Below are 23,970 nucleotides of genomic sequence, written 5' to 3'. Positions count from 1 at the left end.
TAGACGTAAGAGTAACGTCAAAAGAGGCTAAAAATACTGCAAATGCGCCGTAAATACCCTTGTAACTGCAAAGGACGCAAACACAGAAAGGGAAAGAACTCCATCTCCGCGAAAACAGTTTAGTCTCAAAATGCGAGCTGAAGAAGAGGAAGCCGCAGAGAAATGTTTGAGAGTGCTTAGATGAAGAGTTATATTGAAGAGTAGGAATACATCCACCGAAATAAAGGCAGAAGAGGTTGGATTCGAGCTGAGAAAACCGGTAAAGGTCGTCTCTTGCCGGACACATCAACGAAAGAAATCGGAGGTGACACCCCCGCAACAGCTCGAAAAACAGGTGTTGTCCAGGAGAGTACTCCTTTAACCGCAAAAATCGAGCCCAATACCGTGCCAAAAGGAAATGAGGGAGCATAGAACGATGGGGCAAGGAAGGCTAAAGCGAATTAAAAGAAGAATGAACGAATACCAAAACCAAAATCGGAGGTTGTGTTGGTAAAGCCAGTACAAATCCTCAAAACCATCCGATAAAAGACCATGCCAAATGAAACCAGAACGGTGAAAGGCATAAGAAGAACCAAAACTGGCGCTCTTTTGCTTGAATTAGAAAAGGGGAAAACAGTTAACCCAGAATTTTTGAAACAATTAGAGGAAACCGCAAAAGCGGCCGGTTCCACTACAACCCTCAGACCAACTTCAACTGTAGAGATCAGAGACTTGACGCCGTCACGGAGAAGAAGGAAGTTGATGACGCTGTGAGAAAAATGCTAGCCGGCACTAACGAAAATATCGATGCTAAAAGCCAAAGCAAAAAAGACAAATGGGAAGAGCTAAGAAACGATCTAAACAATAACCCATGGGGGTTGGACTACAAAATCGTTACAAAAAAGCTAGGAGCCAAATCCCCTGCTGCTGATATGGAAACCAAAATGGTAAGGAAAATAATCGGCACACTCTTCCCAACACACTATGCTGAAAGAGAAGAACTCGAGTATGAAGCAACGGAACCTGTCCCATTCACAGAAGAAGAACTTATAGATGCTGCAAAAGCAATGAAATGCAATAAAGCGCCAGGACCAGATGGCATAGTTGCGGAAATATTGAGACTATCGGCAATCAAACGCCCTCTTTTGCTGCTAAACATGTATGCCTAAAAGAAGGAATTTTTCCAGAAAAAATAAAAACTAGTACTAATCAGTAAAGGAAAGGCGTTCACTTATAGACCGCTATGTATACTGTATAGCGCAGGAAAACTCTTTGAGAAACTGATAAAGCATAGGCTGAAGCAGCGGTTTTAGCTATCAGCGGAACCATCCCTACAGATATTCTAGCACAAGAGCGCAAACGGAGATGGGAGGCAAAAAACACAGGAATCCCAGTACCACGTTTCTCCGGTATTAGAGTTCAAGCGCTCACACTTTGGCAGGTACGATGGAACTCTGAACGGTACGGTAGATGGACTGCGAGACTAATACCCGATCTGAAAAAGTGGGAAGGTTAGGTGAGGTTAACTATTACCTCACACAGTTTTTATCCGGACATGGGTCCTTCCGCAAGTATTTGTGGCGAATGGGAAAAGTGAGCCTACCAAACTGCATGTATGGAGATACTGAGTATAATGATGCGGAGCACACCTTCTTTAAATGCGAGAGGTGGAACGTAGGGCGAACATATCTGCAACGAGCTACTGGTGTATTTACACCTGAAGAAATTATAGAGAAAATGATGATAGACGAAGAAAAATGGAATGCCGTCGCAAATTTCGTGGAGGATATTATCCGAAAAAAAGAGGTTGTCTGTAAAGTCGGTTTACTGACGATAGTTTAACGTGACAACGTCATAAGAAAATATTGATGAAATGGTTGCATTTTTCAAAAGAAAATTTTAATTTTATTTGTTTGATAGATAATTTGTATGGATATGGAGGAGGAGGTAAATGGAATTGCAATGGAATAGGGCAAGTTACATTTACACAAACGTGAAAAATGACGAAACATTTATCAAATTCATGAAAGATATCTTCAATTTCGATTGTGCATCAGACGTTAATAAGTCAACAACACTAAGAGGCACCATCATCGATTTGCCTTTTTCAAGACACTTTACACTCGAAACACTCCCTTTCATTTCCTACTTTTTCTATCATCGTCCTATTCTCAACAGAGAAATGGTTCATTACCATGCACACAGGAAGAAGGCATATGCAAATACAAATATGTGAATTTTTATATCTACATATGCGCATATACATACATATATATGCTCACTCAAGTAGGACAGAGCCAGATGTTGAACGTTGCCGAACGCGGGGGCCGATTGTGCTCGTTGTCGTTCGTTCCGCGCTCTCGCTTGCAGTTCAAGTACATTAGCTTACATTTGCTTGTGTACGGAATAGATTCGTATATTTGATATGTCCATATGACTTGTGTGCATCTTTACATATAGATTTGTTCTTTTTGAAAATTGCGCGAAATTGTGTATGTATATGTATGTTTATATACATATATTAGTACACAACATATCTTATAAGGTATATGGTAAATATTACCATACATTTTTTCCTTCATATATAATAAAAAAATTAATAATAATAACATTAAAACAACAGGTATTATTAACAAACTTGGTTTTATTTTAAATTCTTCAAGTGAATCAAATTAATAATAATCAATAAGAAGGCATATGCAAATACAAATACGTGAATTTATATATGTACATTTGCGCATATACATACATATATACGCTCACTTAAATAGGAGAGAGCAAGATGTCGAACGTTGCCTTTCGTTTGCCTTGTTTGCTTTGTCGTTCGTTCCGCGCTTTCGCTTGCAGTTCATTCAAGGTAACGACAATGAGCAAGGTAACGACAAATGAGCAAGGTAACGGCAATGAGCAAGGTAACGACAAATGAGCAAGGTAACGACAAATGAGCAAGGTAACACTAATGAGCAAGGTAACACTAATGAGCAAGGTAACGACACATTTTTTCGTGCGTGCAGACTGTTAAATCGAATTATAAGACGTTATCACGTCAAAAAGAAGCGTGAAATGGAAAGTTATGCTGAAGAGCATTGATCATAGGTTTCTCAAAACAGGTGACTCTGGACGCCTTCTTAGGACGCCGTCTTGGCCCTCTACCTCGAAGCAATGCAGAAGCAGTCGCGGGGTGGAGAGAAAAATCCAAGTATGACGAGGACACTACGTCTACGCACGTTAACACTTAAATCAAATTATATATTTCTAATATAAATTCACTATTTTTTTCTATGGATATATACTATATATATATATAATTGGCACGTACGCCCTTTTTGGGTGTTTGACCGAGCTCCTCCTCCTATTTGTGGAGTTCGTCTTGATGTTGTTCCACAAATGGAGGGACCTACAGTTTTAAGCCGACTCCGAATGGCAGATATTTTTTATGAGGAACTTTTTTTTCTGTTTGTTTTTTTTTATGGCAGAAATACACTCGGAGGTTTGCCATTGACTACCGAGGGGCGACCGCTATTAGAAAACACTGTTTCTTACAATAATTTTTTGACCTTTCACCGAGATTCGAACTGACGTTCTCTCTCTGAATTCCGAATGGTAGTCACACACCAACCCATTCGGCCACGGCGGCCGCCGATCTATGGATAGAACTTGTTATTACTAAATACATATGTATTTGGATCCATCAAACAATACGTTATTTGTGATTGAACGTTCCTTTTAGTTTTATTAAATGCAATAAAAACTTGTTTTTTTTTTTTTGCAGCTCTATTTCATAGAAAAACTGTTGTTGACACAGCCAATCAGAGCATGCTATCTCGCCCAATGCCTACTGCATTCTCTGTCACACAATTTATCTGAGATGGTATGGAGCCGGCAATTGCATTGCCAAAGCTTGTCAAACTGTACAATGAAATATCGCGGCCAACTATTCGCTTCTAATAATTAATTAATTATTTCAGTTTGATTGTTTTTCCCTTTGATGGTTCATTTAACTAATTAGTTCACATTTTACTTTGAAAAAATCGCGGATGTGTACCTCGACTAAATATCACGATAAATATCACAAAAAATCTGCAACATCATTAAATTTTTTCTCATTGGTTCACACACATCAGAATGTACAATTTCTAGTAAGTTTCTTGCCTGATTTTCACTAACTTGGCAAATAGTGTAGCACATACAAATATATAATATAATATAATAATACAAAGTTCTGTATTCAAGCAGCTTTCTCGCTCCCACATAAAGAATCGGCGTCTTAATTGATCAACAATGTTGCTCATTCTTAAGTTTTCAGTTATTATAGTAGTAAAACGTTTTCTCTGGCGTTTCATGCCGACGGGCCAAATGTATGCGGTAGGTGGCTTCGAAGGTACATACATATGTGCTTATTCTTATTGGAATGGTGCTTCGAAGGCACTTGTTATGTCGCTAAATTCGCTGATTCTAGAGAAAATACCACATAAAGATAGTAAGTTCGGATTAATTTGTTTAAAAAATATTTTTCTAAATGAATTCCTTTATTATAATTCTTATGTAGTAAAATTGATTTGTGCGACGTTGTCTGATATCTTTGCGCATTTCTTGCCTATATAATGTAAAAAGGATTAAGAACCCAGCAAGTTTGACATTAGTTTTGAGAGATCTTTCCGTTGTAGCACTGACTTAAACACTTTAGTTACATTACCAATGCATGTAATTCCTAAATACTTCTATTAAAACACCAAATTGTAAATTTGCATGAATTAGTAACTGCTAGTGGTTACTCACTATCTTTCTACTATCATTTTCGCAAAGGGCGGTGACATTTTTCCCCTTTCTCTCTACTTCCAAAATTCAACAATAGATTCAAGAGTTTTAAATTTCACTTGTCATTGAATACAGAACCGTGTATATATCACCTATAAATAATAATAATAATATATTCTATATCTAATTGACACACATACATACATCCTTTCCTTGTTATGTGTCTTGATATTGTCCTACAAATGGGGATACCTACAACTTTATATAGCCTCCGAACGTCGGCTGGTTTTTATAATAACCTTTCCCATGGCAAAAATGCACACACTTTTCCTATTATTATACATATTTTATGTTAATGAAAATATTGCGCTACGATCGTGTGCCCCGACGAATGGTAGGCACGTACAATCTAACACCTTTTACGCTTTACGTTAAAACACTTCCTTTACCTTCTCCTTTTTGTCATTTGCGACATATAACAACAAATACATGTTCACATACCGTGCTTATCCACACCAAGTTGCATTCCCGTTCAGGAACTTGCATAGCATTGTTTAACTTCATTCTAAATTAACCGGTTTTTAAATGTGCACACTCGCACTTATTTTCGGCAAGTTATATACTAATTTGGCGTTCTTGGTATGACACAAATAATGAACGGTCAAAACTTATATAGATGCACCTTATATAGTTGCACCTCAACTGATGCACTATTGGTTGCGCTTTAACTCATAAGGAGTAATAAAACCAAAAACAACAAACATTTCCTACCTCGCCGCATTTGTCGGGATTCTCTACATTTCGCAGCAAACGCTTTCTTTCATTGCGGTTTCGGCAGAAAAAGCGGGCCTATGTATGATATTTGGAAACATCCGTCCATTCTTCCCTGCAAAATATAATTTGGGCAAGACGCGTTTAAAGTTTTCAGTACAGTACGCATCGAATTGAGAGGGTTTATAGGAAATTTTGAAGTTAACGTTAAACTCTACTCCTAAACACAGAGTTTACCATACAAATAATTTTCTTTAAACATGTCTTAAACATCAAATTTGTTAGGTATTAATGGACATGCAGCCCTATCTTTCTCTAAATTTAGCGGTATTGTTGAATATTTTTTATTTATATTTAAATATTTATTTTTAAAGGTGCATAAATTCTTAATGATTCTACTCGTCATCCAGAAATCGTTTTTCCAGAAGGCCCCTCATTGATCAATTAACAAAAACCAGGCAAAGTTTATACAGGCTTTCGAATTTCCAATACATTTCAAAACTTGATGAAAACGTTTTTTGTATTATAAAATTGATAGTATCAACTCTTGTTGCTTTATCCTCATCACTAAAAACTCAATGCTTGCATGGCAAACAGATATATTTTTTGCGCAAGATTATCAAATTCTAAATATTTCTAAATTGTTGTAAAATAAGTATATTTTCGCAATTAACAAATCAATCTTTATAACGGAAGGTACTTAGTTATTGTAAAAATAGGGGAATGCGTATAAGAAAAAGTAAACAAACGAGTGTCAAATTAAACTCTGAGTTTGTAAAACACTCCAAGGAGAACGGTTCATCTGTAAAGACAATATGTATTCCAGCTGACAAATGCACGCAGTTTGTGGGCACTGAAGGAGAACATTTAAGAATTAAACTTATGAAGGTATCAGGACACTGTGGTGTTCAGAAAATGAACTTGGAAATAATGGCTAATATTTATAAACATTTTTATATAATTCGTTTAAATTTAATTTAATTTATTTAAGTTTGTTGTAATTTTATTAAATTAAATTTAATTCCCTATGCCGAAAAAATGTGCCTATTTAATTAATAGGTGCTCTATAGGTGTTATCATTTGTGGAAGCTTAATATTTTCACGCTAAAAATTACATTGAATTGAATTAAGATCTCGTCATGACGATGAGACTTAAAAGATATTTTGAATCCCAATGCTAAATTGTTCAAACTATAAGTATTCATATCGCTTTGGATTTTCCACTGTAGGAGAGTTGAAATGTTTCAATATTTCTGCAACCAAGAAATTTTATTTACGGTGTGCCTGAAAACACAGGTACCCAGTGGAGAATAACAGTTGTCTTTGCTGCCGCTGAATGCTATTACTATGGCCTTAACTAGCTTAATATCCTTCTTACATAATGAATACGTTGGCTTTATGTTAGCTTAGGTTATTTGAAAATTTTGTCGTATTATCGAATAATGGCATTGCCAAAACCTACCAAAAGAAGAAAAGCTACCAGAGGAGTATTTGTGATAAGAAAACCCCAAAATCAGCAACATTTAATGGTATTAATACTGTAATCCATAATTTTAATTGGAAAATTGTTAGAGTAAAAAATGCACAATTGGATTAGTAAATGGGGTTTTCATTATATATTTTTTAATTATAAAAAAAGGATGAATATAACAAAAAATTTACTTGTGAACATATGATAATTTTAGGCGTTATACCTTAAATTGAGCAGCTTAGTTATGTAGACGTTTTTGAAAGGTGGAAAAGGATGTATAAAATTAAAATTAGCGGCAACACTTAAAAATTATATCCTGTTTTATCTTTTCCTTTTTTCTAAGAGGTATTTCATTCATATTGTTTAAAATTGGACGTAAAGGTTTATCCAGGAATTTTAAATCAGAGATTTTCTATTTAGAACTAATTTCCAAATGTTGTCTAAATTACTTTGTAATTAATAAAAATTAAAGTAATGAGTTAGGCATGTAAGAATATACCTACTATTTCCTTTTTGTAACTAGTTCTCCCTGAATGAAGTATCATATATGTATATATATGAATGTGAATTACATATCTACGTAAGTATTCACATAAGCGCAAATATGATATGTTTTAAAATGGAGCATTCAAGCCAGGGCAACACATCTTTTAAGCGTCCATGAATAGCCATAACATATGCCAAAGGGTAGAGTGGAATTGTCCAGTTGTCTGTTCTCTTCAGAATACAATCCATTACAATACACAACGGTATTGCCGTCTTATTTTGCTATATCACTTCCTTTGCTAGTATATATGCACATATGTAGAGGAGGGTGTGAATAAGACACTATAGAAAAACGAGTATTGAGCTACATCAGACGCTGTGCTTTTCTGGTTGGCTGCGTGGAATGATATGGCTTTACATACTAGAGCTACAGACGAATGTAAATGTGTGTTTACATATGTATGTATTTACTCTTGCTGGCGCAGTGACTGTCGTCAATGTGTCTGAGATTTTGCTTTCGTTAACTGCTCGGCATCGTTCCTGTTAGTGTTGTTCATACTATCGGCTAGATTTCCGCGCACAATCAATGCAAAGAGATAAACGATGTTAAAACGTGTTGTTGTTAAAACTATTTTGGCTGTTTTACCGTCGGATGATTTGTTTTTAATATCTAATGGAAAATTATGTGTACGTTTTTTTTAAACGTCTAAGCGTGCAAATCAGTTAAAGAAGTGCTTGTTTTCGAAGTCCAAAAAAATGCATTATTGCATACAAAAGTTTAAATAAGTGCCACTTTGAAAGCAGATTTGTTTAAACAGAATTATGCCAAGACCTTCGCGAGATTCATATGGCGATCAAAAGCCTCCATATTCTTATATTTCATTAACGGCTATGGCAATTTGGAACTCACCAGAACGAATGTTACCTCTCAGTGATATATATAAATTTATTATTGATCGGTTTCCTTATTATCGGAAAAATACACAACGCTGGCAAAATTCATTGCGTCACAATCTCAGCTTTAATGATTGTTTCATAAAAGTTCCTCGGATGCCAGACCGCCCCGGCAAAGGTGCGTACTGGACACTTCATCCACAGGCCTTGGACATGTTTGATAATGGCAGTTTATTACGCCGACGGAAACGTTTTAAGCTACACAAGCATGATAAAGACTATTTAAAGGAGGAGTTAGCCACGTTAGCTAATCTAAATCGTTTTTTTTTTAACAGTAGCAGTACAAATAATGCTCCAGTAACACCAGTCAAAGTTCCACTTGCCGGTGATTCTACACTATATTTATCGAATTTTCCTGTTACTCCTACATTGACTGAACATTCTGATGGATCAAGGCACCCTGTTCCGAATTCGTCTCCTCCCACTTCTTCATTAGGGATAGGATATCATCAAACAGCAATGGCCGCGAGTACTCCCACATTTTCGAATTGGTTACCTCAATCTCAGGCACTGTCTCCAATGCTGGATGTAACTACTGTTATCAGCAAATACCGACCAAAACGTTCTTTCACTATTGAAAGTCTTATAACACCTGACAGACTAGATTCAATGTCTATCAAAAGTGTAGAAAAACACACTGTCGAATCGAGCCGCCAAATTTTACCTCATCTCTGCTCTGCTATTAATGAAGAAATGAGCCAAAAATCATTGCCCCCGCTTCATACTATTACTTCGACTGCACCATTTCTGCATTATTCTACTGGAGTTAATAACATGAACGTGGACCACTGCAGAAATCCTACATCGATGTATGATATTCCTGTGCATCCCATTTTAATGATGAAATCGCCGCTTCAAGGCCTAACGCCTTTGTACTATGCGAATATAGATCTCTCAACAAGCCAGCACACAACAACTAGTACACAGCATCGACTGAGTTCCAGTCTACGAACTGTATGACATAACTAATTAGAACTATATATATGTACAAAAGTTAACTCAAGCATCCGTTTTTAGTTCCTAATGGCTGATAATCTATATGTAATGTATTATTTTTCAGATAATGTTTATTTGTATATAAGGTTTATTAAGAATGCAAAGACATAAATTAAATTATTAAAATTCTCGACTTTAAGATACACATACTCGCTATAAAAATGTCCACTTTTAATATATTTAAGAAATATCTAGTCGAATATCTAAAAAATATATATTGAGCTTGTACTTGTGCATGAGTGCATTAAAATATTTTTATGAAAACAATGTTTCGATTCCTTAATTTTTAATTTTACTTAAGTGTAGCGAATATTAACGTTTTAAATTAGCAAAAAAAAAAAAAAAATACAGGAGATAAGCTTTTAGTGTCTGACTTAGCGTTTTATTGTTATGTGTATGATGGTACCTACATTTGGTTATACCTGACAATTTTTGTAGTTCTAATGGTTTGATGCAAAATGCGTATAATCCTACGTACGCAAAAATAAAGTAGCTTCATTTATAATAGCATAACAATAAGCCTACTTGAAAGTCAAAGGTCAAGGTTGGTAGATCGTAATGATTTTCGTACATATCTATATGTAGTCACGAAACAAATCTTGCCTCCATAGGCTTGTATATATAAGAAAGAACCTGTTACGCTATTATTATTGTTTGTATTTGGCAATTACTTAATAAGCCTCTGGTCGCGTAATTGCTTTCATACTCAAGAATCGAGAATTCTTAACACCATATACATATTACTTGACTGAGCTTCTCCTGCAATTTGTGGCGTAAATCATTATGGTTTTCCGTAAACGGAGGCACCTACAGTTACAAGTTATTTTTTATAATAAGTTTTTTCAAGGCAGAAATTCACTTAGATATTTGCCATTGTCTGACGAGGGAGAGCCCTGGTAGAAAAAATCTTTTCTGCATTTGGTGTTTCACGCCCATAGTAGGTTTTGAACCAGGGCTCCACCGTGTGGTAGTCACTCACAAATTCATTCGGCTACTAATATGTATAATCCTTATACCCACCGTCCAAACGACTTAAACTAATGAATTTGCTATAAAAGATACGACTATTTATAAAATATTGGAAAATACACGCGGTACCCTTTTATTAAAAATGACTTATGCGACTTATAGTATATAGTAAAATTAAACAAACTCGATACACTACCATACTACATAATTGTATGTTCACTGCAGTACCGCCTCAACATTGTAAGGTGATGATTATTCATTGCGAATTACAGTGAAAGATCATTACGTGTGTTTATATATGTATATATGATATATATAATTGAAGCTTACACTCTCTTTTGGTGTTTGGCCGAGCTCCAGATGATTTTTTATAAGGAGCTTTTTCACGGCAGAAATATACCCGGGGGCTTGCCATTATCTGCAGAGGCCGCTATTAGAAAAAAAAATCACTGCAAGTAGAAAAATATCAAAAAGCCGAAAATATGCATCAAATTAATACAAGTAAGGAAGCTCGTTTCAATTTGAACTTTATATACCTGTGCACATTTAAGAAAAATTTAACTCGGGGTGGCTGATAATTTGTGGAATCAAACGAAATCATAGATAATAAGAATTGAAAGCATTGTTGCTAAGTTTATTTTTATTTAACAAATAAGAAGTAAATCATCAAAAGATCTTATTAACACTATATTCATACGTACATACTAACCGCCTAATCTTAATTTTTTATTTACAAAATGGCTTATGAAAACTTTAACATAACTTTAAATCTAGTTTAAAACTAATAAGCAATTTGCAATTAACGAAATTCAAGTTCAAATCATCATCACACTATTTACAAGTATATCTTGAGGTTTTTCACTCTTTAATTTCATTAACATAATCATCATTTAGTACGGAAGCTTCTGCTTTAGTGTGTGTTTTTATCCTTTTAACCTGTTTCATGGCAAGGAGAATAATTGTGTCTAATACAGCTTTTCAACCTAAATCCTTGCACATATATTCATTGCGCAGACACTAAGATACTTTTTAAAGTTATACGAGTATGTTTAAAAAATTAAATCTGAATGGCTACCTCGAGCAACTATGGTATAACACCTTCTCATAACATGAATCAATTTCCTGGAGTATTTTATGTCATTGCACTAAAATAATCTCTGCCTGAAAGTTTGAGTGTTTTTTGCAACTTTTTACTTGAAATATGCCACAAATTTTCTATTGAATTAACGTCTAGACTTTGAGCTGGTGTATCCAATACTTAACTGCAAAAAAAAGAAGCCACATTCTGACCACATGAGCCTCATGCTTTGGATTTTTGTGCTGATAGAATTTCAACTGAGATCCATTGTCAAAAATGAAGCCGAATTTTGTTGCACTATTGGTCAAATGGCATTGCAGAATATTCAAATATTATCGTGCTTTCATCTTATCGAATATTCATCTTCTATAAACAAAAAATCACCCATTCCCTTGCTGGATATGCATCCCCACACTATCACCCATGGTTTTACTGTCAAATTTCACTGTCGGTATAGTATTCCACCTTTCCAGTGCGTTTAATGACTACCTCTACACACTGTTGGGTCCATCGTTGTAATACAGTATGATTTTAGTCTCATCGCAGTAGCTATCTGGGTGAACTAGGTACGTTCTAGGGAAAGATAACCACTTTTCAATATGCTGTGCAGAGAGCAAAGGCTTCTTTCAGGTAACTCGTAAAGTATAATTGTACTTTTGCAAAACTTATCGAAATCTGCGGGGATTCGGCTACTTTTCCCAACAAAATACGTTCGGCGCGGTCGTCTTCCTATTGTATAATTATAATAGACCGACTGAGTTACCTCAAATGATGCCCGTTTTTCAGGCATTTTTGCGTTGGATTTGATATTTTGATCAACAGATCATTCGGTCGATCCCTTTATGACTGATTGATGACTAATCGGGTGTAACAATTCAGGGAGATAATGATATATCAAATCATCTTAGCAAATGATGCCGAAAATAGATATGTCAAATAATTTTCTTGATAGCATTCGTTTCGTTTTTGTATTTTTTGTTTCTGCTTGTTTTGATGGATTCATAAATTGTACTGTTACGACGTACATTAAGTTACATAAATAATATAATTTTGAAAGGTTTTAGTTGCAAATAACGTGCATATTTTAGTTTATCAAAACATTTTCGTGACAAACTATATACAGCTTTATACCTTTATGTAATTTTCTTGTTAGTGAAATCCACGTAAACTGATTTGGTTTCATTCAATTTTATACAATATTCCAAATTTCAGGCCATGTAACAACATTGCCAATGGATTTCTGCAATTTCATGATGGATTCGCTTTCGGTTGATCCAACATCTAAGATACAAGCATTCTCAGCAAACGTAACTACTTTGTACGTTTTCGGTACGGAGTAAGTACTGTATCGGACTAAATATACTATCTTGCATGGTGAAAATCCATCAACCTTGACTACCGTGTGATACTCAGGCCGATATTTCTCTCATTTCCGAATACGCTCGTTTTTGCTTTACTCTGAACTATTGCTTTATCTGAACTGCAATGGAAGCAAGGCTTTCAGTTTATAAAGCTGCTCTTCGCGCCAAACTTTATCAAATTCCTGGGCGACGTTTAGGAATATTGTCTCCCGAAATAATTTAAAAACGAAGTTCTTTTCCCGTTTTCCATAACTCGCGACCTTTAATCGTAGTTAAACTTAATACTAAGCACCTGTGTCTATTTACACATATTCTTTATATTCAAATCATTCACTAATGTACTTATAATACAAGTAGGCATACATGAACAGTATACGAGGCGTGTTAAAAAAATAAGGCAAATTTTCAAATTTAATTTAATTTTTTTTAAATACACTCGTCTCGAAGATATGTACACGGTTTTATCAAAATAGCATGTTTAGTTTGTTTCTGAGCGGCATAAATAAGACAAGTGTTTGCGGGTTCGGCGATTTTCTGCAATCGACTCTTGGCTCTCCTGACCATTGGGCTTTGGTTTCACCGTTATATCCAAATACCCATGATTCGTCACCAGTTATGACCAGTTATGATTTTTTTAAAAGCGGTCGCCCCTCGGCAGACAATGGCAAGCCTCCGAATGTATTTCTGCCATGAAAAAGCTCCTCATAAAAATAAAATATCTGCCGTTCGGAGTCGGCTTGAAACTGTAGGTACAACATCAAGACGAACACCACAAATAGGAGGAGGAACTCGGCCAAACACCCAGAAAGGGTGTACGTGCCAATCATATATACATACACATATATATGTATATAAATACATGTATGTAAGACGGAAGAAAGTGCTTCTTTGACTATTTATTTATTCATGCTTTTAATTCAAACTATTTTTTATAAAAATATATTTCATTCTATAATAAATGTTAGAAGGAAGACAGTGCTTGTTTTACCGCTCCCGACTGCTATTCTCTATCCTCGTTCGCCGAGGCTGCCTTACAGGTAGGGTTACCACCCTTCACTTTCGGCCATCCTGATTATCATCTGACTAAGATGTTTCTACTTCATCGACTTCAAATTGAGCCTAGAGCTTTATATTATCTATGCTGGTGGATGTAACCTGTGAACCTTGAAAGTCAGCTGCTTTTTCGACGTCGTATCTGCCGTTGCGTTTGGCTCGTATAATTTTGTATGGACCCATGAATTTTTGAACAGCTTTTTGTTTGAATTTTGTGTGAATTTAATTGCAACCAAATCCCCGTTTGATACCCATAACTACTTTTTCGTTTCTTGTCAAAACTTCTTGTGCTCTCTGAATGTTGTGTCTCGCCTCCTTTTGCAATGCAGTAATCAGCTCTTCTTCCAACAGCTTTATAATTTCAGTATTTGAATCAGTTCTCATTTTTCCCCAAAACATGACCTCAAATGGAGTGAATTTCGTAGACGAGTGAACGTGTGCATTTATTGATTTTTGCACTTGTGCTATATGTTTGTACCATTTGCTTGGTTCTTTCGAAGATAGCTTTCCTAGTATCGAAAGAATAACTCGGTTAACCCTCTCAATTTATCCAATTCTCCTGGGAACTCCTGTTGTAATTTCAACGTGTTCAATATTGTCTGTTTTGCAAAAATCTTTTAATATATTTGAGACAAACGCTGGCCCCTTGTCACTAACAATTCGCTGTGGATCGCCAAAAACTACAACCCATGATTTCATATGCTTAACAGCTTCGTTAGCAGTCGAAGACTTCGTTAGAAATAGCCACACAAATTTGGAAAAACCATGAACTATAGCGAAAACATACTTATAGTTTTTACAAGTTGCATCTAAAATACCCAGATGGCCTACGTGCATAGTTGCAATCAGAGAATCGCCTTTATCAATGCAATGTAAAAAATCGTCAGTTTGCCTTACTTGCAACCAACACAGTTGGTTTATGTGCTGGTTAACTTTATTTTCCAAATGTGGAATGAAAAAATCTTGTCGTACTGCATGCATATTTTCGGTGCACCCATATGCCCAAAATCGTGCGCTTTCCTGATTATTTCTTTTTCCATACTTCTTGGAACTACTAGTAAATCTTGGCCATTAATTTGTTTAAATATGACTCCACCTTTCACTATATAATCTGCATACGGTTTTTGCTAAAGAATTGAAGCAACTGCCATAAGATGAGCATCACTTTGTTGCGGTCTCTCTGACGTAACCAACATGACTGGAAAACGACTCAACCCATATACATGCTCCGTTCTTTCGCCTGCACGATGTTCGATGTTGAAAACAAAATATTGTAAATACATACGCCATTGGAAGGCTTCACGTGGAACTTCTTTCTTGGATGCCGTTTGTTTAAACGCTGCGCAGTCGGTAATTAAATCAAATTCTAGACCCATCAAATAGTGTCGTAGTCTTTTCGTAGCTAAATACGCTGCTTTTACCTCTAAAAAATAACAATGGAGCTTTTATTCTTGAGGTGACGTCTTTCGACTCCAGAAAAACACTGGATGCCGCTTACTATCATGTTGTTGCATTAACGTTGCATCAAACCCAAAATTAGATGCGTCTACATGCAACTGCGTTTTTGCATTTTGCTTCTATATTTTCAAAACAGGCCCTTTGGTTAATGCTGCTTTCAACTCTCTTATTGCTTGCTTCTGTCCAACATCAACTTTAAATTCGGCATTTTTTTTAAATAACTGTGTCAATGGTTTAACAATTATAGCATACCTCTCAATTAACTTTCTAAAATAACCCGCAATGTTTATGTTTTTCGGCACCGGAAAATTTTTGGATGCTTTGGTTTTATCTACGCCAGGTCAAATATTGCTATTTTCCACTTCATGACCCAGAAAGCTTATCCTTTTTCTTTTAAATTGGCATTTTGTCAATTTAATTTGAAGACCATAATTTCCAGCTTTCCGTAACACCTTCTTTACGTTTTGTAAACATTCGTCTGCTGTCCGTCCGAATACCACAATATCGTCCACATACATTTACATAGTGCCCTCGTTTATCAACTGTTGAAAAATATATGTTACATATATATATATATATTATATATACATATATATAATTGGCGCGTACACCCGTTTTGGGTGTTGGGCCGAGCTCCTCCTCCTATTTGTGGTGTGTTGTTCCACAAATGGAGCGACCTACAGTTTCAAGTCGACTCCGAACGGCAGATATTTCTATGAGGAGCTTTTTCATCGCAGAAATACACTCGGAGGTTTGCAATTGCCTGCCGAGGGGCGACCGCTATTAGAAAAACTTTTTCTTAATTTTGGTATTTCACCGAGATTCGAACCTACGTTCTCTCTGTGTATTCCGAATGGTAATCACGCACCAACCCATTCGGCTACGGCTTCCGCCTTATGTTATGTTACATACCTCACAAAAATCGCCGGTGAGTTACAAAAACCAAATAGAGCTTTCTTAAATTTATATAAACCTTCGTTGGTTACAAACGCAGTATATTTGCGGCTGCTTTCTTTCACGGGAACGTGAAGAAATCCGTTTCGAAGATCCATCACCGAAAAAAACTTGGCTGCTTGCATTTTTTCTAAGACTTCATCGAATATTGGTACCGAAAAACGATCTTGTAGCACGGCCGCATTCAATTTACGATAACCGATGAACACTCGGTAACTTCCATCTTTTTTTTATGTTAATACTACTTTACGTTTGATGAAAATTCGCGAATCACGGCCTCCTGCAACCATTCGTCCACTTGCGTCTTTACAACAGCTCGTTCCATAACTAACAATCGAGTAGGATTTCCATTAAAAGCGATGTGTTCCCCTTTCGGAATTACTTTCAACTGGATAAGATTCTGAGTCGGCGTCTTCGTAGGTTTGTAGTTTCGAATTAATTTAATATTTCGACGTGATAACGTCTTATAATTCGATTTAGCCGGCTGCACGCACGAAAAAATGTGTCGTTATCTTGCTCAATGGCCGTTACCTTGCTTGAACTGCAAGCGAAAGCGCGGAATGAACGACAAAGAGCACAATCGGCCCCCGCGTTAGGCAACGTTCGACATCTGGCTCTCTCCTACTTGAGTGAGCATATATATGTATGTATGTATATGCGCACATGTATATAAATTCACATATTTGTATTTGCATATGCCTTCTTCCTGTGCGCATGGTAATGAACCATTTCTCTGTTGAGAATAGGACGATGATAGAAAAAGTAGGAAATGAAAGGGGGTGTTTCGAGTGTAATGTGTCTTGAAAAAGTCAAATCGAGGTTGGTGCCTCTTACTGTTGTTGACTTATTAACGTCTGATGCACAATCGAAATTGAACATATCTTTCATGAATTTGATAAATGCTTCGTAATAGTTCACGTTTGTCTAAATGTAACTTGATCAATTCCATTACGATTCCATTTACCTCCTTCTCGTTAAACTATCGTCAGTAAACCGACTTTACAGACCACCTCTTTTCTTTCTGATTATACTGAGGCATAACATCTATATCAACTTTATCTTCAACAACGTTGTATAAACAATTATATTTCTCTTCAGCCTTTTCACTAATTGCCATTCGCATTAAATTCTAGTTGAAATTTCTGAATAAAATCATAACCAATTATAACCACAAAACTTATGTCTGCATCTGATACCACGAGTAATGGGTGCTCTGTCTGCACGTCTTCAACTTGAACATCTGTTATAAGTGCGCCTTTCACTCTTGTCAAAGTGTTACCGAAGCCAATAATTTCACTGCACTTTTCTGGAGAACAATGTTGCTAAAATGATTTTTGTAGAAACATTCTCGCATGAAAGAAACGTCTGCGCCAGTATCAATCAGACAAATAGCGGTTTTGTTTCCAATCAGCATCTGCTTACTTCATTTGTCATTTCTAACTTTGCTGAACACCTGATTCTGTTTTGCACAGTTTTTTGCGATGTGCCCATTGCCGTTACATTTAAAACATTTTGCTTCTGCCTTGCATTCTGCTCGTGCGTGCGCCGTCAAACCGTAGTTGAAACATTGTTGCCTGCGCGTGTCGTATTTGAAGTCGTTATGCTTCTGCGTATTTCTCTAGTTCTGCTTCTTCATGTGAGTAGTGCTGCTTTTAGCCCGTAAGCAAGGCGTTAATTTTTTTCAATCATTTCTTCATAAAATGCCTCAGATAGTTGCATTATGAAGCGTTGTAAACGTCAGCTGCGGCTCCGAGGGTGAGTTGAGCAGTGGTAGCCGCCCACACACTTAATAAAAAAAAATATTTTTAATCATTTATTCCCGATTAAAAAATTGATCAAATAAAAGTTGGACTAATATTTTGAAGAAATAAAATTGTCAGCTAATTATAAAGTGGTGGATTATATATTACATCAGCTGGTCAAACAAATATGAAAAAAATATATATGTGTTCAGTGATTTGCTCCCAAAAGAAAATTTATCAGATGTTTTTAATAAATAAATAAGTCAGCTGGCTATATGTAGGTGGAATTGTGCCAGCTGATGCCCTGAAGGTGTAACGTAGTAGCTAGTCGGAAACATTTATAGCCTAGGTAAATGTATCAGCTGACGAGTTTTCCCCAAACATACTGACAGCTGATTTGCTTTATTACTTACAGGATCTTGTCAACAATCCACACAAAAATTTTTTTTATTTGTAGTTATTCAACATTACATTTAATTTGCAAACTGAAATGTATAATTTTATGGCAATGTTTCGATTAAATCAAATTTTTTATGGAAACAAAAAGTTATTTAATTATGTTTGGTAATTTAATAATTTTCATTTTCGCTTCTTCTCATCTCACTTTCTTCTCTTTCTGACTTACTATCAGAGTCGCTGTGAGAGCTGTTTTCCACCATGTCTTAAATAACGAATAAAATTAAAAAAAAAAAATCTTACCTTCTTCTGATTGAGTTTTTGATCAATGGATGTTGGCAAATGAGTACCAGAAAACCACATGAATTCATATCTGTTATCTATTTCTACCCAGGCATAGTCAGAAGGCTCATTGACAGTTGATACTTTCAGGTGCGCGTGAGACCAAGACCATCAATACTTTTCTTAGGTAATCAAAACGAATTGGCATTATCAAGAAAATTGTATGTTTTTTGAAACAATGCTACTCTTGCCTCATTTATAAATTTTAATCGTTTCAAACCATATACATTACTTACAAACTCTTGTATGATATTTTGTCAAAAAAGCCAAATTAATTGTAATTAATATAGTATATAAGTACAAGCCAGTTTTGTCTTGCAACAGAATTAAGCTTCTTCTTACATTCTTGCTTTGCGCTCTCCAAAGCCTTTAGTGCGCGTAACAGTCACTAAAGACTCCAATCCGTTTCCCGAGAAGAGATGAATCTCAATTATTCCCTCGGTAAAGAAAATCTTTGTCAAAACTCTTTGAATGCACTCTGGATTACTCCATTTCTCACCTAAGTTTGACATGAAATTTCCTTCCAAGTGAAACTGTGGGTATAAGGTCGCCCTTAGGTGCAAAAAACAGTGGATACTGCTCAGATAGCTTCTTGAAGATCTCTGAGAGATCTCTGTACTCCGTCTTTATGTCAGAAAGCATATTTATGGAGCCTATACACGGCGACCGCCATAGCTGAATGGGTTGGTGCGTGACTACCATTTGGAACACAGAGAGAACGTAGCTTCGAAACTCAGTGAAAGACCAAAATTAAGAAAAAGTTTTTCTATTAGCGGTCGCCCCTCGGCAGACAATGGCAAGCCTCCGACTGTATTCCTGCCATGAAAAAGCTCTTTATAAAAATATCTGCCGTTCGGAGTCGACTTGAAACTGTAGGTCCCTCCATTTGTGGAACAACATCAAGAGGCACACCACAAATAGGAGGAAGAGCTCGACCAAACACCCAAAAAGGGTGCACGCGCCAATTATATACACATATATATATATATATATATATACATTACTTTTATTTCTTACTGTTGTATCTTAAGGTTCAAATGAAGCATATCATTTAGGGCATCTCCAGAGGTTGTACTCATGGCATCCTTAATGCATAAACATACACTTCCTTGCAGCCTTTATAGTTCCCGAAGCGTGGACTTAACCTTAGTCCGCCGCTACTAAGCCAACGAACGATATTTTTTTTTAGTGCTAAGATGGTGGCTGAGTTTGTTTCATAGACTTCACTTTGGAGGTACCCCCACAGAAAAAATTCCATAGAGGCAAGATCGGGCGACCTTGGTGGCGAAACGGTTTATCAGTTTTTTAGGGAAGAAATCTCGCTGTATCACTATGATCTCCATCTTACTAAAACCATGTGTGTGTACTGAGGGAAGGATGTTCTCTCAGTATTGATAGAAAATAATCGTTCGCCGATAAGAGTCACCGTCACAAGAAATAACTTGCCTTCGACGACTTTCACAACAATATGTATCAATTATTTCACTGCTTGACAATGCACACCAAACCGCCAGTTTGGGACTGTGAAGCTATTAAAATCGGCTATTTACCATCGCATATGTTGCTCGGAAACTTGCCACCCATAAATGAATCAAATCTTCACTTGAGCCTTCACGTAAACGTCGAATATTGTAACGTAAACAAAATCTGCGACGAGCTGTTTCACACGAGTCATTGGGCTCCAAATATGCCGATTTGAACGAGAAAGAAACGACTGGCGCTCTTTGTTAAACACGGCCTAAATCGCGTAAGCGGTTATCGCGTCAATTAAGAAGAAGACGCTATTCACTGATGTTAACATATATATACAGGAAATTTCGTGAGAAAACTGCTTTCCAGCAATCCCCTGGTGTTAACTCCTTCGCTAGATAAATTCAAACCGTCCCCCGTTCCATCTCTCAATTGATAAATGATTGATTTGGTCTCGATCTGGTGAATTGCAACGCTTCTTTATCATCCCGTTAATGCAAAGCATTAGACCGGATATTTAATAGGAAAAAGGAAAGTCCATACTATAGTTTGCAGAACTTTAATATTGGATACTAATAAAAAATTACTTATGCTAATTGGTAAATTTTCAAATTCAGTAAAGTGGTTTTTCTATGTTATCTAATTTTGGTGAGTTTATTAGATTGATTTGGCCAGAAATGGTTTATATAAAATTATTTACCCCTCATAGATATTGAAAGGTTGACTTACTTTTGATTTTGGTATGCTATTGTGCTTGGTAATAATTTCGTTAAGTCTGTCTATGTCTGTCTGTCGAAATTAATTTTTATTTGCCCATTTTATTGAATTTTGATTGTCAGTAGTAGCCGAAAAACATCGCAATCTGACGTTCTTGTCACAAATCAAATGCGGATCCTAAAAAATCGATAGATCTCATTATCCGTGGTCAGGAGCATCGCCGCTAGTGGCAATTTTCGATATTTCTGAAATCATTTGATTTGTTTGATCGACTATGGTATTGTATTCACTTAAAGTAGCTGACTTCTCTGTAAATTGATACAACTCCGTCGGGAATTCTCATAATATGATAATAATGAGATATCGACAACCTTTGATTTTACTTTTCCAAGCAAAGTTTGTCTGAGGTTACTTTTATAAATTTCTGTCCTATTGGGGCTTTCATTCCTAAACCAAAGTATTTATTTTTCTAAGAATACTTTATCAAACTTGAATTCTAAAAGTTTATTCCTATGTAAATACATCTTTTGGGTTAATAAATTTGGGCGCGTTAATACATTTTTCTGATTGTATGTCTCCTTAAGGTATTTTTTTTTCCTAACGGAATAAATTGAGTTTTTATAACGATTGGTTGCTAACGGTATTAGATCTAACGATTCTTATATAGGATTGCCATAAAACACTAATACATTTTGTTTGTTATTGCGACTAGCTCATAAATATTTATAAATACAAACAAGCAACTTAAATAATGACAACATTATGCAATTTTTACTCTACATACGTACATAACATAAAGAATTTTTATGTCTGAGCCTTCGTATTAATCCAATTAAATTAAATTATGTTCTTCTTCATGATTCGGTTATTAGCCTCTCTTTACGGGCTACTTCAATGTTGACGGAGTTGATTTTAAGGTCGCGTTCAATGTCGGAACTTCTGCAGTACAATGATGCCTTGACAATGCACATAATGATGTAATTGTGGAACTGTTGGATTTGGTTTTTCGTACTTGGACTGGTGCACCCCAATAGCTGCGCACCATAACTCCATACTGGTCTTAGAATCTGTTTGTAGATTAATAGTTTGTTTTCTATAGTTAGAGCTGATCTGCGATCCACGAGCCCTTCAATGTTTTTGAGTTTGATGTCCGATTTTTCTCTCTCTTAACATGTTCTTTCTATCGAAGTTTACAATCAAGTGTCATACCTAGGTACTTCGCAGATTTTGAGTAAAATGTCCTTTCTCTTTGGAAGAGAACATTTTTGTCTTTGGTAGTATTTAGTTATAATTTTACTAACACAACATAGTTTTCTATAATTTTATTTATATTACAGTACGAGCAAGATCTGTGGGAGTTTTGCACTGTAGTCTTCTTGGTTGAAGTTCCATTTCCGGTATCAGTCTCATTTCATACTTTTTATGCTCTAATAGTCGCAAGATATGCTTACTGCTGCTTCTGTTTTAGTGGCAGTGTCTATGCCGAGGTCGTGGTGAATATCGTCATTTCTTATGTACCAATTTGCGTTTGTGATTGTCCGTAGCATCTCAGATTGACTTCTCTGTATAATTTGTAGGTTTGATTTACTGGCAGTCCCCAAATATCTAGTCCGTAGGTCCATGACGGTCTAATTTTTGATTTATATATCATTTGTTTATTAAATAAGTTTAGGTTAACTGTTTTCCTAGTAGCCAGTAGAGTTGGAATTTGTTTTTCAAGTGTCGATGCAATTGTCGAGAAAAATTATCATTTTTAAACTTCCTTATTATCGGATTAAGGCCTTTGGTAATTTGTTTCGCCTACTTTTATCTATCGGTGCTCGAGCTTTATGAGGTGTGTTCAAAAATTATCGCGATTTTGTGTTTTTTCGAAAATTATTTATTTATTCATTAATATCTATTTTGTCCCCTTCCAAGTAATCCCTTGAGATATTATGCACTTGTGCCAACGTTTTTTCCAATCACTTTTTTATCTTGCTCTGCTCCTTTGATGCCGTCTTTATCTCGTCAATAGTGGCGTAGCGTTGCCAGTGGCTGTGCTATCATTAGTGTGCTGTTTTTGGCCAACAAGTCGCGCACAAACAACGATGTATGAGCAGGGACCTTATCGTGATGCAAGAGCCAATTTTTGTTCTTCCACAAATACGGGCATTTTGTTTTGCGCAAATTGCGCATAACTTGCAGGTAATATTTCTTATTGACAGTTTTACTCAGTGACAAGAATTCGTGATGCACGACGTCCCTGCAATCGAAGGAAACGGTAAACAAAACTTTTACATTCGACCGAACGTGGCGCGCTTTTTTCGGTCTTGGTTCGTGCGGCAGGTGCTATTGAGACGATTGAGCTTTGGTTTCCGCGTCATAACCATAAACCCACGATTCGTCACCAGTTATGACCCTCTGAAACAAATTTGGGTCGTTGCGGGCAGAGTCCAACATCTCATTAGCAATGTTTATGCGATGCTGCTTTTGGTCGAAATTGAGCAGTTTTGGTACGAATTTCGCGGCGACCCGTCTCATGCCCAAATTGAAAAAAGTCGAATGGCACGATCCAATCAAACTGTCTGGGTCCTCAGCAATTTCTCTAACTGTGGTTCGACGATTAGCCAATACCATTTTCTTCACTTCATCAATTTTTTCGTCTGTTGTTGAAGCGTTCGGGCGTCCGGCACGCTTTTCATCGTTCACATCTTCTCGACCGTGCGCGATTCGTTAACTACTCACCTGGAGAGGCTAAAGTTTTATCTTGAATCAACCAGTACATGGTCGATCTGGTTCATTGTTTTACCAGATCCACGTAATTTTGTGTATGTTCCGCCTATCAAACATTGTGCTGCCAAGCAAAATTGATGAGGCGAATACCATTGCCATAGCTGGTGTCGTGTAGACTGTGTATGCCGGTGTGCTTTCTATAGACATATGTGTATGTAACGGGTGATTTTTTAGCTATTATCTTTTTAAACAGTTGGTTTAAACAGCTGACGCACGGTTCGTGTTTTGTTTCACTGTCAAACA

The 23,970-nt window shown here is 36.3% G+C and overlaps 1 protein-coding gene across 1 annotated transcript; it reads left to right on the top strand.

Annotated features, from left to right (window-relative positions):
• Positions 1–8,287: 8,287 nt before the first annotated feature.
• On the top strand, positions 8,288–9,379 carry LOC129235411 (fork head domain-containing protein FD4-like). Its single transcript, XM_054869240.1, has one exon. It carries the CDS (start codon positions 8,288–8,290, stop codon positions 9,377–9,379), a length of 1,092 nt encoding a protein of 363 aa, XP_054725215.1.
• The last annotated feature ends 14,591 nt before the right edge of the window (positions 9,380–23,970 follow it).

The sequence above is a fragment of the Anastrepha obliqua genome, chromosome 1, assembly GCF_027943255.1.
Source record: "Anastrepha obliqua isolate idAnaObli1 chromosome 1, idAnaObli1_1.0, whole genome shotgun sequence".
NCBI classification, from domain to species: Eukaryota; Metazoa; Arthropoda; class Insecta; order Diptera; family Tephritidae; genus Anastrepha; species Anastrepha obliqua.
This window is presented reverse-complemented; position numbering and strand designations above follow the sequence as displayed.

Excerpts from the sequence above, each read along its gene's own strand:
- LOC129235411 (XM_054869240.1), top strand. The coding sequence starts at position 8,288 with ATGCCAAGACCTTCGCGAGATTCATATGGCGATCAAAAGCCTCCATAT.